At 42.4% G+C, this 16,410-nt stretch overlaps 1 protein-coding gene across 1 annotated transcript in view; it reads left to right on the forward strand.

Moving 5' to 3' along the window:
* Positions 1-16,410, forward strand: part of GUF1 (GTP binding elongation factor GUF1) — a 136,295-nt gene that overhangs the window by 85,646 nt on the left and 34,239 nt on the right. The window contains exons 12-13 of the mRNA XM_082272230.1: positions 3,724-3,856; positions 6,690-6,833. Coding sequence (XP_082128356.1) covers positions 3,724-3,856; positions 6,690-6,833 — 277 coding nt within the window. The remainder of the gene's footprint in view (positions 1-3,723; positions 3,857-6,689; positions 6,834-16,410) is intronic.

Consider the following 16,410-nt stretch of genomic DNA (forward strand, 5'->3'; position numbering starts at 1 on the left):
AACATTTGTGCAGCATTGAAGGTTCCAATGAGCACAGTGGCCTCAATCATCTGTAAATAAAAGTAGTTTGGAACCACCATGACTCTTCCTAGAGCGGCCCATCCATCCAAAATGAGCATTTGGGGGAGAGGGGCCTTAGGGAAGTGACCAATAACCCGATGGTCACTCTGACAGAGCTCCAACATTTCTCTGTGGAGAGAGGAGAACCGTTCAAAGAACAACCATCTCTGCAGCACGCCACCAATCAAGCCTGTATGGTAGAGTGGCCAGACGGAAGCCACTCCCCTGTAAAAGGCACATGACATCCCGTCTGGAGTTTGCTAAAAAACACCTGAAGGACTCTCAGAGCATGAGAACCAAATTCTCTGGTCTGATGAAACAAAGATTGAACTCTTTGGCCTGAATGGCAAGCATCATGTCTGGAGGAAACCAGGCACCACTCATCACCTGGCCAATACCATCCCTACAGTGAAGCATGGTGGTGGCAGCAGCATGCTGTTGGAATGTTTTTCAGCCGCGGGGACTGGGAGAATAGTCCAGATCGAGGAAAAGATGAATGCAGCAATGTACAGAGGCATCCTTGATGAAAACCTGCTCCAGAGTGCTCTGGACCTCAGACTGGTTTATCTTCCAACAGGACAACTTCCTAAGCACACAGCCAAGATAACAAAGGAGTGGCTACATGACAACTCTGTGAATGTCCTTGAGTGGCCCATCCGGAGCCCAGACTTGAACCTGATTGAACATCTCTGGAGAGATCTGAAAATGGCTGTGCACGAACTCTCCCCATCCAAGCTGATGGAACTTGAGAGGTCCTGCAAATAAGAATGGGAGAAATGGCCCAAAAAAAGGGGTGCCAAGCTTGTAGCATTGTACTAAAGAAAAAAAAAAGAAAAAATCAAAGGCTATAATTGGTACCAAGGGTTCTTCATGAAAGTATTGAGCAGAGGCTGTGAATGCTTATGTACATGGAATTTGCTTTGATTTTTTATTTTTAATACATTTTCAAAGATTTCAAACAAACTTCTTTATCATAATGACAATGTCACGTTATCATTATGGGATATTGTTTGTAGAACTTTGAAGAAAATAATGAATTTAATCCATTTTTGGAATAAGGCTGTAACATAACAAAATGTGGAAAAAGTGAAGTGATGCGAGTACTTTCAGGATGCACTGTATATATGGTCTCCCACAGTATACAGTGCATGGAAATGCAATTATTTTGGTAAATCTAAATCGCTAAGTACCTTTTCTCATGCGCAGGATATAGCGGCCTTGTGACTTGTATCAGTGTCTGCTTAGGCTTGTAGGAGGAGTTTTCATCCTCCCCTAATCCTCTGTCTGGACAGTGCCGATTGGCCCTGTGATGATCACATGCACTCTCCCAAGAAAAAAAAAACCTCTCTAGCAATATACCCCAAACTGAGCATGTGCAGCCTAACTCCAAAGGCTCTGTTCTATCATGTGATGGGTTGGAGTTAGTCAAAGAAGAGGAGGATCAGAGAGGCAGGATCACACAGCCTTTATAAGTAGTGCAGAGGATCAATCCCTTAGGTTCTACAGTGAGTATAACAAGCATACTTTACTGCATATACAGACTGAACTTACTGTTGTGGGTTTAGTAACACTTTAGTGTATTTTTCCCTGGTATCTAAACAAGCAATGAGGGCTTTGAAAATATAGCGATGTACCAGCCATTTTAAAAAAATATGTTAAAGCGGTAGCAAACAAATTACTGAAAATGAAGAGGTACTACACAAAAGCCTTTTATATCAATCCACCTGATAAACCCCTTTGGTTCCTTCTTACTTTATTTTTAGCTGCTTTTGTTTTCCCTCTCTCCAATTTGAAGCCAGCACCATTTTTACTGTTCCTTTCCGTATCAGTACACTGTAAAACTTCCGACCCTTTCTTGTTGTTATGGGCAAAATCTCGCGCATGCGCATTGACTGTTTTTTGATTTGGGATAAGAAAGCTGTGCATTGGACTGTACTCTCAGAGGATTGCAATGCAATGCCGCAGAGAGTAGATAATGAAAGCACAGCATCCACCGGAATAGAGGGACAGCACCCAGAGCATGTCGCAAGTATTGCATTGATTCTGCCTGGATTGCAACAACATGGCACAGGTTGCAAAAAAGTTAATACTATTGAGTTTACTACCACTTTAACCTTGAGAACCTTCACAAATGAAATGAATGAGGGACCCTACACTCTAGATGTCCTAATTTAAAAAAGTTACATTAAAGCTGAATTCCAGGCATGGTTTTCAGTGAACACGGGCCAAGCATCAAATGTGCTCTCTGATTATATGCAAAATTAGTCGAAGTGGGAAATAAAATACATTCGACCTCTACAAAAAAAAGATGTGATGAAAAATATCCATAAAACATGAGACCCATGGTTTTCCCACTTTTTGCCATTGGATTATGATCGACCTACAAATCACAAGTGCCCGTATTTGGCTTTCAATTTATTATTTCAGGAGTTCCAAGATGCTCCTCTCCAACCTTCCTCTTCTTATCCTTTCCCCATCTTGTCTTTATTCTTTTTCTCTTCACCTTCTATGTAATAAATAATGCTAATTATCACATTGTGGTTTATGCTTAGTTTTATGGATACAATGCTGCCTTCTGTAGGCTCTTTGTTATTGCCTTCTAGTTGACTAGTTTTTTGTTGTATGTATATATTGGCCTATGTTATTGTATATGAACATGTTGCAGCATCTTTTGACTTTGTGTACTTCAGTTGTTTTGTACAAAAAAAACTATTGAATAAAGAAAAAAAAAAAGACAAACCTTTTACTGCATGGCAGTTTAAAGATGAATACCAGGTATGGTATATTTTTTATATTGATCCAGCATTCCTGACTGATCCTCCTGGAAGCTGGAAATCACTGAAATAGCCACCACTACTACAGCGATTGCTGCTAGCTAATGGGTACCATGTCGAGTGGCTGCCCTGCACCATTCTGAACACAGGAGGTTGTGTACTCAGCATGGGCACTATTAAAAAAAACTCTATGCATTTTTTCAATAAATGCTAACCATTCTCGGATTGGACAAGGTGGAGATTGTGACATCACCAACCTGCCTCTCCACCTCAGTCAATCAGAGAAAACTTTACTTATATTGAGAAAATGCATAGCAGTCTCTGAATGGTGCCCCCTGTGACCTCCTGTGTTCAGTAAGCAGAAGTAACCAATACTCGCAAGGCAGTCACTTGGTACAGGCCAGGAAGCACGTGGAGATCACTGTGGTAGTGTTGTCTACTTTAAGGATTTCCAGCTTCCAGGGGATCCCACAGGAATGATATATGCATAGTTACATTGATGCAAGGTAAACCAATGTAAGTACGGATAAAATCTCCATCCCTGGAATCCTCTTTAATCATGTTATGTCTGGTATGTTTTCAATGCTACTGCCAGTTTTTGAAAATGTGTCAGTTTGACAGTAGTTCCTTTTTAGCTTTTTTATGGGAGAAGATGCTTCCAAAAATAGTAACAAATACATTGTTGTTCAGCTAGCATTTAATAAATATTTACCAATCCAATTTACATCCCACCCATATCTTCTTTTTTTTTTTTTTTTTTTTTTGGGGAAATAAAACCTAAAACTTTACTTTGTATTTGTGTTGCCTAGCTTTTTCTATTTTTCGTTGCCACTCTTATAAACTGGTAGCTACATAAATTACATCTGTTACTAACTATATATCTGCACAGGTTGGGTTTTCTTGGGCTTCTACATATGGAGGTTTTCAACCAACGGCTGGAGCAGGAATACAATGCATCTGTGATAATGACATCACCAACAGTCCCATACAAAGCTGTGCTATCCTCGCCGAAACTTATAAAGGTAAGATGTCTACAGAGCTACTTTTACTCCTTATTTACTATTTATTTCCATAGTGCCGGTAATTTTTGCAGCATTATACATACTGTACATTTAGACCCTGCCCTCAATGTGCTTACAATTTCACTTTATCTATGTAGTAACACAAAAAGAGGTGTAAGCCATATCTTTTTTTTTAAATCAGCTAAAGGGGCGTACTTATATCAAGGTGAAGTGTCCTTTGTGCTTTATCTTTCAGTGTTGCAGGGGTTAACCCCTTGGCACCAACAGTACGCAAATATGCAACCTCTTGGCAGGTGGCCTTATTGCTGAGCGGCCCCATATAAACAACTTGCTGTGCTCAGAGCATGTTCCCTGCACGCTCCCAGCACAGTAGCTGATGGGGATCGATAAGCGCCCAATGCATACTTGCAATAAGGAGCTTTCTGATTATGTGACGGCTGTGACAGCCAATCATGCCTGCCTCCGCCTCCTGGCTTTTAGAACTCTTAAAGGGCTGGGAGGTGGTTGGCAGGAAGGGGTTAATAGAGCTAAGAGATCTGTAACAGGCATTCAACAAAAGTGCTGACTACGCCTACGCCCACCCTTTCCATCCACCTCCTTGATTCACTAGAAGCCATAAATGAAAAGCTATCTATGAATGAAGGAGGCCGACTTTCATTCATCCACCTGTCCTCCATTCATAGAATGCTTTTCATTCAGATTACCGCTTCAGGGGTAGGGGTTGGGCTTAGAGGACTTCAGATTTCAGCTAACACAGCAGCCACCATCACAAGGAACACTTAACATTGATAGTAAGTACTGCCCCTTGTGCTTATTAAAAAAAAAAAAAATGTTTGACTAAACTTTAAGAGGATGATTTCCTTAATGGAGGTGTGAATCTTCACAGACAAATTGTGTGAATATCCACTTCAATTATCCAATCATGTGCAATTTATTATGCAAAGAATATCTACGTCTTTAGTAAATCAGCCTCTAAGTTTTTAAAGTGAACTTGATATCTCATTCAGGACAAAGTAACAGATTTTTCCAATAGCTTCACTGAGCCTGATTTGGAGCTAACAAAAGCCTAAGAAACAACCCCCACCATAACCACATCTGTGTATTGTCCAGCACTGCATCATGGGTAGTAGTGGGAAGGAAACTGCATGTTCACCCATACTTGGAGGAACTAGGCATTTCTTGTCTCCAGTAACAAGGGAGGACAGGGAACAGATGGGGCACTCTCAAGTGAACCTATTACTTATCCCTATATTTGGAAAAGTACATGTTGCCTTTCAGAACCTGAACTAAATTGATAAAAAAAATACAGGGTAAAATATTTGCATTCCTTATTTAGTGATTCTTCTGGAAAAACTGGTCTTTCACACATTTAATCACAGGGCACCGACAAAGGTTCAAATCCAGAAAGTGAGGGGAAATCCTAAATGTTATAGTTGTCAATGGAAGATGAAGTGAGGAAGTAATCTTCAAACAAGGACAGCTGTTATTGTGATATCTAAGAGACAGTCTCTTTTCACTTTGAAGAGATTTCCACTCACTTCCTATTATGTTAGTTGGTCAGGAAGTGAAGGGACACAGATTGAAGTTCTAACTACGTATTCCCATAATGTGCTATAGATAAAAAAACATTTGGCTCTTTAAGTTGCATAAATTACATGCTTGCATAACCCGTTTTCTTTCTAACCCAGTATCGTTGCTTGTTAACATATCTTTCCGTTATGCATACATACATTTGCCTGTAAAATAATACATCTTGCTTACTTTACAAGTATATCTCTATCAATACCCCATAAATCATGTTTAACTGAGTATATTGGCAAGCATGAACTGTTAGTTGCACAGATTATTAGTTATATGTGTAGGAACAATTACCTATATAATTGAAAATTAATTTCCAGTCTTGTCACATAAAATGTTTGATTTAGGCTAGCAGGTCCTCCTCTAATGCTCTGAATAACATTGTGCACATCATAGTCTCATCACAAACTCTTCAGTTTCCTTGTTGCTCCCTATTCTATTCAGCCTGGTCTTTTTATAGGTCAGCCATCATCTCAATTTCTATCCACTGACATTTTCCAGAGCTTCTGCCAGTAGCTAAAAGGTCCTTTCCCATCAGTTTCTCCTGCCTCCAGCATGGTCCTGACAGACGTTTCTAAACTAAGATCTCAGCTTCTTGTGTCTTTGGCCAGAGGGAACCCATGAGAGAGTGGGTGGCAGGGAAATGCTTCATATTTCTAAGTCACTTGATCTCACCCGTTTTGGTTTGCTGTAATAGCTCACCCAGATAGTGAGGATACCTTGTCACAAATGTGTGGCAGTGTTGAACTGTAAGTCTTGTTAACTTGCTGCACATTTTCACTTGCAAGTTGTACACTTGTGGAGCCCTTGAAGCACAAGTTCAAGTTGCAACTTTTCCAAATTCAGCTACAATGACCCCTGTGGCGGGTGACTATTTTACAGCATAACTGAACCAGAACTTGCAGCAGATTAGCAGAATGTTTGCAAAGAAAGTTGATCTGGAGTCATGCAGTGCGGGTTTGCTGCAATTGTGCAATAAACTTGTACAGCCTAGCAGGTCTAGCAATAGCTTAGCTAGTCATTTTCAAACTTGCAGCTCATTTGCGTGCTATCTGGGTCAGTGGGGTTTTGAACTCTGCCTCACTCTATCCAAAAACTTAAGTGGAGTTTTATGGCTACTTTGTTATCCAAAAGTACCCTGAGCACTCTTTTGTTTTATATGTTATCATTTATGTGCAGTTCTTGCTGTAAGCTGTTTATATATTATAATTGTTGTATAGACGTCACAAAGCTTTTCTGATTTGTGATTGTTTAGGAATATGGAGCACAAGAAATAACCATTGTAAACCCCTGTGAATTTCCTGATAAAACTGTAGTGTCCGAATACCTTGAACCTATGATAGTGGGCACAATCATTTCTCCAGATGATTACCTTGGAAAGATAATGTCACTTTGCCAGGTTAGTTCTTATTTATTTATTTATTTTAATGCTAAAAAAGATCTGTAACTATTGAAACAATTTTTTTATGGAAGTTGTGATCTTTGCCATTATACTTTATAGCAGTTTTATAGCTACCTTGCTCTATATAGCTGGGCTGACTCAGGCAAGATCTGGACTTCATTGCCCCTTTTTTGGACCTTCACTCTTTGGGCTATTCCACTCTAATGCAGGCCAGTCATAGGCCAAATTCAGAAAGTATTTTCATTTTAAAATCAGAAATTTTGTGGGTTTTGTGATCCAAAGGTGCCACCACTGATTTTGAAATTCGACCAACCAACCCTTCGATTTCCCCTCATGTTGCTACAGAAAAGAATTTTCGTGGCTGGGAATCTTCTTCTTTTCTTTCCAGGTCACAACTTTTGCACATTTTATTTTGATTATATTTTTCACACACTTTTACCATCTTCGATTTAGAAATTTGTTTGTTTTTCCAAAAAATGTTAACATGCCCGATCACTCAAAACACAAAAATCGGCCATTGCTGCAGCCCACTAATGGTGCAAAATTAAAATTAAATTTCTTAGTTCCGATTTTTGTAAGGAATTTCTTTCAGAATTTGACCCATGTATGGCCTGCTTAAGTCAGCCATTGCCGTTAATCGAAGCAATGGGGAGTATAAGAGTTGGTTCATAGATAAGAGATTGGAAGGAAGAATGATATGGAACACTGGTCTAAATGGTTTATTTTAGGACAACCTGACATTCAGCTGAGAGTTAACACAGCTGTTTCTATAGATAAGCCGTTATGAAGATTTGATATGGCTGGGAAGTAGAAGAAAAATGTAATTCAAATATAGTATATTAGTGAATATTACATTTCAGAAGTGGAATTTTTATTCCTGTGTGCAGTCTCTCCTTTTTCTAAGCAAGGCATAGCTGGATAGATTTAAACTGGGAAAAGCTAAAGCAATGCAAGCTTTATATTTTTTTCTGTGAAGTGCACTGTTGCGGTTAAGGATATGGGCAGAGGCACAAAATATAACCGGGTGTCGGGTGCTGGCCTGCAAAACAGCTACCTTATCACCAGAAGCAAAGTAAGTTTCAGATTTTTATGTAATATATTTTGCCAATTGTAAAACAATATCTAGCTGTTCAAGTATGATCAAAATTCTCAATTGTAAAGCCGTGTTGATTTTTGATGCACTGTTTGAAATAATGTCTTTTAAAGTTTGGGCTGCTAGCAGTAAATACCATTTGCCTTGGTGTTCTGTGGCTGCAGGTTCTAAACAACAAACCAGCCACTGCTCCAAGAAGAAAATTGCCAAGACCCTGAAACTGAGCTGCAGCACAGTGGCCAAGACCATACAACGGTTTAACAGGACAGGTTCCACTCAGAACAGGCCTCACCATGTTCGACCAAAGAAGTTGAGAGCACATGCTAAGCATCCTGCCAGAGGTTGTCTTTGGGAAATGGACGTATGAGTGCTACCAGTTTTGCTGCAGAGGTTGAAGGGGTGGGGGGTCAGCCTGTCAGTGCTCAGACCATACACCGCACACTGCATCAAATTGGTCTGCATGGCTGTCATCCTAGAAGGAAGTTTCTTCTAAAGATGGTGCACAAAACCTGCAAACAGTTTGCTGAAGACAAGCAGACTAAGGACATGGATTACTGGAACCATGTCCTGTGGTCTGATGAGACCAAGATAAACTTATTTGGTTCAGGTGGTGTCAAGCATGTGTGGCGGCAATCAGGTGAGGAGTACAAAGACAAGTGTGTCTTGTCTACAGTCAAGCATGGTGGTGGGGGTGTCATGGTCTGGGGCTGCGTGAGTGCTGCCGGCACTGGGAAGCTACAGTTCATTGAGGGAACCATGAATGCCAACATGTACTGTGACATACTGAAGCAGAGTATGATCCCCTCCGTTCGGAGACTGGACTGCAGGGCAGTATTCCAACATAACGACCCCAAACACACCTCCAAGATGACCACTGCCTTGCTAAACAAGCTGAGGGTTAATGTGATGGACTGGCCAAGCATGTCTCCAGACCTAATCCCTTTTGAGCATCTGTGGGGGATGCAAGGTCTCTAACATCCACCAGCCCTGTTATGTCATCATGGAGGAGTGGAAAAGGACTCTAGTGACAACCTGTGAAGCTCTGGTGAACAACATGCCCAAGAGGATTAAGGCAGTGCTGGAAATTAATGGTGGACACACCTAATATTGACACTTTGGAGCCAATTTGGACATTTTCATTCAGGGGTGTACTCATTTTTGTTGCCAGCAGTTTAGACATTAATGGCTGTGTGTTGATTTATTTTGAGTTGACGGCAAATATACTCTGTTATACAAGCTGTACACTCACTACTTTACATTGCAGCAAAGTGTCATTTCTTCAGTGTTGTCACGTGAAAAGGTATAATATTTACAAAAATGTGAGGGGTGTACTCACTTTTGTGAGATACTGTACATTGACGTGCCCATACACTATCCGCTGCAGTGCAATCACCTCATAGTACTTACGACTAACGGGCACACCCAGTCCACCCAATCCATTTCGGTCTCTGCAATGTGCAAAGAGCCAAGCGTGGGCCTCCCCCATGCCAAATATTTTTTAGAAACAAACTGTTGAGGGTCAAAAAAAAAAAAAGACCTGCGTACAAAGATGGACACCATTTGTAGAAAGAAAAGGATTCGAGGTAACACTTTCATCTTCAAAACACTGACTCGGCCCATCCACGAGAATGTGTCCCGGTTCCAATTTTGTAAATCTACCCTGATAGTGGAGAGTAGAGGGGCATATAATTGCGAGCAGTGGGGAGTAAGATGAATCCCCTGGTATTTTAGAGAAGAATGACACCAGGTGAAGGAGAAGGAAGATTGCAGCCGTGTACGTAACTCCGAGGTGAAATTTAAAGGTAGGATTTCACTTGCTGTAGTTGATTTTGAAGTTTGAAAGAAAACTAAAGCCTTGTAATTCAGCCATGATGTTGGGGTGCGATATCAGGAAAGCCACAACCTAGAACAAAACATCAGCTGTGTATAGCTTATGTTCCCTTGTTGCTACACAGAAACCCCTAATGTCAGGATTCAGTCGTATTCTATTGAGCATTGGTTCAAGGGTGAGCGAAAAAATGAGGGGGGTAGTGGGCATTCCTGTCTGGTTCCATTACAAATTGGAAATGTGTCTGAAAGGGTACCATTTACTTTTACTCGAGCTTCCGGGGAGCTTCCGGGTAGCCATATAACGATGCTATCCCGGAAAGCAAGTTAGAGCCAAGGCCTAGATTCGTCAGCACCATTCGAAGATACAACCAGTCCGCCCTGTCGAATGCCTTTTCGGCATCCATGGAAAGGAGGAGACAGGGTGGGTGATTAGTCTGCCACTGTGCCCAGTGTATTTATTGGATCGCATGATTGGAATTATCCTGAGCTTCTCTCCCAGCTATAAAACCAGTTTGGTCAGGATGAATCAATGTTGATAGGACAGATTTGAGGCGGTTGTCAAGGATCTTTGCTAATATTTTTATATCAGTGTTTAATAGCAAGATCAGTCTATAACTGCTAGGGATAGTGTGATCCTTCGCTTCTTTAGGGATAACAGTGACTTGAGCGAGCAATCCCTCCTTGGGTATACCGGTACCAGAGGCCAAGGCATTAAAATATGCGCACATTGGGCTAGACAGTAGTGAATGAAACTTGCTAATGTAAGCATTGGTGAAATCGGGACCCAGGCTTTTCCCTTTTGGGAGCTCTGTTATGACCGCCGTCAGCTCCGTCAGAGTGATGTGTGTCTCTAGTTGTTTACTCACTTGAGTAGAAAGCTGAGGTGACTGAGCTTCCCCCAAATATTCAAACGTGTTCAGTCCTCTGAGCCTCTGTAAGACTAGGTTGCATGTCGGGGAGGTTGTAAAGCTGAGCATAGTAATTGCCAAAGGTTGCAGCAATTTTAGAGGGATGGATAACAGGAGTACCTGCCACCGTGTGAACATGTCCTGAGGCTCCCGAACTCGTAAAATTGATTGGAGATATGTTGCAATCAGGCCCGAATCTGGGCATTCAGCAGACTAGCGAGCTCCAAACAAAGGGCTTTGAGGTTCTCAGCCAGCTCCGGGGTCAACAATCATTTGTGGTTAAATTCCGCAGACCTAATTTACGTAAGCGGAGTTTGCAGTTCCCCTTCCCTAGCCTTTTTCAGTCTGGAGCCTTGAGAGATAAACTCCCCCGAACCACTGCTTTACGCCCCTCCCAAACATGGGCCAGTCCTGCATCCTCCATTAGATTCCCCGCAAAATACAGGGAGATAGTCTGAGTCTGATATCTGTTTAAATGCCGCCGGTTTGTCTAGAATATCTTCATTCATCCGCCAGGACCAAGACCTCCCGTCAAGGGATGGTAAATGTAGGGAAATGGACTCTTAGACCGACTTAGGACATGGAGAGTTACCAAGGTACCATTGACTATATAAGTGAGTGGGGGGGCGGGGGGCCGAGTCAGCGTGAAAATGTGTTTCCTGTAATAAAAGAATGTGTGCACCGAGGCGTTTCGTCTCGAATCACAACTTGCTATGTTTGCAGGGTGATCCCAAGCCGCGGACATTGTATGACACCATCTTCGACTAAGCCATTCTTGAGGGATGTTTAAGGGGTACCCCGGATTTTCGTTCAATGCAGTGAGAGACCTGCAACAGATCCATCAATTAGAGAGTGCTGAGAACTCATAAGAACCTAAACAATAAAAACACATATTACCATTCAGAGATGAGAAAAAAAGTGCCACAAGGGCATGTAGATATAGCCAAACATCGCTAGTCGGTAGCCTCCACCCCAGTCTCTGGGTAAGGAAGGAGTGGAGGTCAGCGAGCAGCGCGAAATCCCAAATAATGGGCATAACTGTTGACTTGACCCATTGGGGGAAGAAGGTGCAGCATCAGGTGTGGATCCGCTAGAAAGTCCGCATTGATTTAGGTGCATCAGTGTCCTAGAGGTGTAAGATAGATTACCACAGCAGTAGTAGCAAAATTTAGGGGTTACATCCTGACAAGATAGGAAGTCCGCAACAGTCTCAGGATCTCATCCTGGGAGAGAATGGTTGTGGGGGTTGAGCGAGGGGGGTTGCTCCTGAGCTTATTCCTGCCTCTGTGGGGAGTAGAGTGCCATGGTTGGTGGAAAATGTTAGTGGGATCTCTGGTAAGGATCGCCAATCTGGGATGTCCATGGAAGGAAGGCCAAGGTTCTTCAAGAACTGGAGTAGATCATCCTTGTTCCGTAGGGTAATCGGTTTACAATCCTTGGTGACCGAGAGGTTAAAGGGAACACCCCACCAGTAAATCAAATTTGCATACTGCAGGGCCTCAAGTAGCGGTTTGAGATTGCGGCGTTGCATCATGGTGCGCCTAGAGAGATCTGGGAAGAGGGATAATTTAGCTCCATCTAAGTCTACATAGCGAACTCCTCTGACGTGGAACATAATGCGTTCTTTCAGGAAATATTTATGCAGTTTGCATATAACATCTCTTGGCTGATCTGGATCTTCAGAAGGTGGGCGAAGTGCTCTATGAGTGTGGTCTCTCTCGATGTGGTCGGGTGCCTCACGACCGAGAATCTGCTTGAAATTTCCTTGTTGAGTGGGAACTATGTCTGGGAGCTGTAGCTTCTGGCAGACCCCTAATGTGAATGTTAACCCTGCGGCTTCTGTTCTCAAAATCGTCCATCTGGTCCAATAGAGAGTTAATCCTATGGTGTTGTGATTTACATCTCTCAGTGAGCATTTGCAGAGTAGGGTTAACCTCTTCCAATTATGTCTCTAATGTCTCCACTCCCCCCCCCCCCCCAATATGCATAGTATCTGCCTGTATAGCCTCAATATCCTGCCTCAGGGCCTTCTCAATTCTTTGGGCAAATAGCTTTGGTGGGTAGCAATAGTATGTGTGATCGTAGACCTTTATCTGTCAATACTTCTCCGAATCTGACTGTCCATCGCGGCTGTCTTAATTGGAGGGTGAGGCAGGGGGAGAGAGTAAGAGCAGGCGTATCTGCGGGGAAGGAATCGGTGAAGCTGCCTGTGCAGCACGAGGTTGCTCACCCAGTGCCATCTTGGAATTGCCTGCTAGGCCTGCAGGGCCGTGCCCTGTGTCCAAAAAATAGACATCCAGGGATCTGGATCGGCTCCGAGGGGTCCTCTGTGACTACGGGGATGTCCGCCTACTGTTGGTGCTGGTAAGCAAGGGGGGCTAACGGAGCTCTCCTAGTGTGCGTCCTCACATGCCCCCCTTCGAATGGTTTTAACTGATGTCATTTAATTTGACCATAGATTTGCATCAATTATACTTAAAGCGGACCTTTAGTCATGCTTTTTTCTTTCTTTCTACCAAATCTAGTGCCCTTGCTGTGTTCGCTTTTAGAAAGTAAAACATTTATTTAGTGGCAGCTAATACCTTCTATTTGCTACTTCCGCTTTTTGTTCTTGAAATCCGCGTCGGCGAGTGATGTTATACAGCACCCGCACTGAATCCTGGGATAGAATACTTAGGTATTTTTTTTTTTTCTTCTCTCGTTCTCGTGAGAGTTTGCAAGCCGAAGAGGGGGGGGGGGGCGGTGAGAGTGGAGGAGGGCTGAGGGAAGTTACAGGAAAGCACATAGGCTGCAGGGCTGAAGGGGGCTGGATGAGGGCGGAAATAGGAGTACAATGCTTCCCGGTTGCGCATGTGCAGTAAGCTTGTGTAGTGGTTACTATAGCAGCGACCGAGAACTGGCCCTGCTATATCAGCATGTAATCAAAGGGCTTGGCTGCTATAGTAACCTGAACACATCAGATCGAAAGTGCTCTGCTTACTGCGCATGCGCGACTGGAAGGCATTGTACTGCGCATGCCCGAGATTTCATGGGCCAGCGAGGTGGAGCAACACAGGCTATTGCAGGAAAACTGTGACCAGGGCTGCAATTGCCCTCAGTAAACATGGCTGCTCACACAAGAAGTGAGAGACGAGCTGTTTGACAGGTAAAAAGTTAGGTTACAAACTAATTCCCAATAACGCTTTAAAATGTTAGAAGTACATACTGTTGTATTTTTTTGGATTATGTGTGTTTGTCTTCAGTTCCCTTTTAAAGTGTTTTTAAACCTCTAACATGAAAAATTAACAAATCCTATTCTTTATAGTGTGTATTAGCCTCAATCCAAAGCACAAAGTGTAATTTCTCTTGGATCTCTCCTCTTTCTATCTGCCTAGAGAGAATATTATCACTGATAATACTCTATGTTGACTGCTCAGCCTCACAGGTGATGGCCTATCCCCCCTTCATTGCACATAGCAGGTGACTAACAGCCTCAACTGTGTATGTTTCCCTATCACAGTGTATAGAGGAGGGTGTATCCATTCCCTCACTCAGGTTTCACTGAGCTCTGTGCTCTAGCTCTGCAGTGTTTGTAACATCAGATCAGGGTACGAATATGTGTCCTTTCAGCAGGTGGGCCTTAACATACAAATATATCATATAGCAGAATGTAAACAGAGCTGTGCCGAGAGTGCCCATCCTGTGTGCTCCCGCCACAGTTACCGGCGGCTAATGGAAAGCTCCTGATCTCTGCTTGCGATCAGGAGCTTTCTGATCATGTGACTGGTTGTCACAGCGGTCACATGATCAGAAAACCTCTTAAAGGGCTGGGAGGAGTCAGCGTTAAGAGGTTAAGCTATAAAATATGAATTACACACCAGGTGATTAGGTTTATTGTTATCTGCAGCCTTGAAACTAACCCTATAAAGACCCTAAATTAGAGAAAAAATAAATCTCTTTCATATCACAGCACTTAGTCCATATTCTCTGACGGACAAAACAACACTGAAAATTGTGTTTACTTGTGAAAGCTGTTGAGAGACAGCATGAGCCGTGGAGCACAGGAACCCCAAGATACATATACAAAAGGTGGGGGTCATGAGTATAATAATATAAATATCTGTATACTTCAGGAATTGGCACATTCACCTAAACAATAAACTCTGCCAAGGTGTTAATTATGGGTACAAGTACAAGAATTACCATTTTTAAAATATACAGGGAGTGCAGAATTATTAGGCAAATTAGTATTTTTGAGGATTAATTTTATTATTGAACAACAACCATGTTCTCAATGAACCCAAAAAAAACTCATTAATATCAAAGCTGACTATTTTTGTAAGTAGTTTTTAGTTTGTTTTTAGTTTTAGCTATTTTAGGGGGATATCTCTGTGTGCAGGTGACTATTACTGTGCATAATTATTAGGCAACTTAACAAAAATCAAATATACAGTATACCCATTTCAATTATTTATTTTTACCAGTGAAACCAATATAACATCTCAACATTCACAAATATACATTTCTGACATTCAAAAACAAAACAAAAACAAATCAGTGACCAATATAGCCACCTTTCTTTGCAAGGACACTCAAAAGCCTGCCATCCATGGATTCTGTCAGTGTTTTGATCTGTTCACCATCAACATTGCATGCAGCAGCAACCACAGCCTCCCAGACACTGTTCAGAGAGGTGTACTGTTTTCCTTCCTTGTAAATCTCACATTTGATGATGGACCACAGGTTCTCAATGGTGTTCAGATCAGGTGAACAAGGAGGCCATGTCATTAGCTTTTCTTCTTTTATACCCTTTCTTGCCAGCCATGCTGTGGAGTACTTGGACGCGTGTGATGGAGCATTGTCCTGCATGAAAATCATGTTTTTCTTGAAGGATGCAGACTTCTTCCTGTACCACTGCTTGAAGAAGGTGTCTTCCAGAAACTGGCAGTAGGACTGGGAGTTGAGCTTGACTCCATCCTCAACCCGAAAAGGTCCCACAAGCTCATCTTTGATGATACCAGCCCAAACCAGTACTCCACCTCCACCTTGCTGGCATCTGAGTCGGACTGGAGCTCTCTGCCCTTTACCAATCCAGCCACGGGCCCATCCATCTGGCCCATCAAGACTCACTCTCATTTCATCAGTCCATAAAACCTTTGAAAAATCAGTCTTGAGATATTTCTTGGCCCAGTCTTGACGTTTCAGATTGTGTGTCTTGTTCAATGGTGGTTGTCTTTCAGCCTTTCTTACCTTGGCCATGTCTCTGAGTATTGCACACCTTGTGATATTGGGCACTCCAGTGATGTTGCAGCTCTGAAATATGGCCAAACTGGTGGCAAGTGGCATCTTGGCAGCTGCACGCTTGACTTTTCTCAGTTCATGGGCTGTTATTTTGCGCCTTGGTTTTTCCACACGCTTCTTGCGACCCTGTTGACTATTTTGAATGAAATGCTTGATTGTTCGATGATCACGCTTCAGAAGCTTTGCAATTTTAAGAGTGCTGCATCCCTCTGCAAGATATCTCACTATTTTTGACTTTTCCGAGCCTGTCGAGTCCTTCTTTTGACCCATTTTGCCCAAGGAAAGGAAGTTGCCTAATAATTATGCACACCTGATATAGGGTGTTGATGTCATTAGACCACACCCCTTCTCATTACAGAGATGCACATCACCTAATATGCTTAATTGGTAGTAGGCTTTCGAGCCTATACAGCTTGGAGTAAGACAACATGCATAAAGAGGATGATGTGGTCAAAATACTAAT

Source organism: Pelophylax lessonae (genome assembly GCF_965119305.1).
Source record: "Pelophylax lessonae genome assembly, chromosome: 1".
Taxonomy (NCBI): domain Eukaryota; kingdom Metazoa; phylum Chordata; class Amphibia; order Anura; family Ranidae; genus Pelophylax; species Pelophylax lessonae.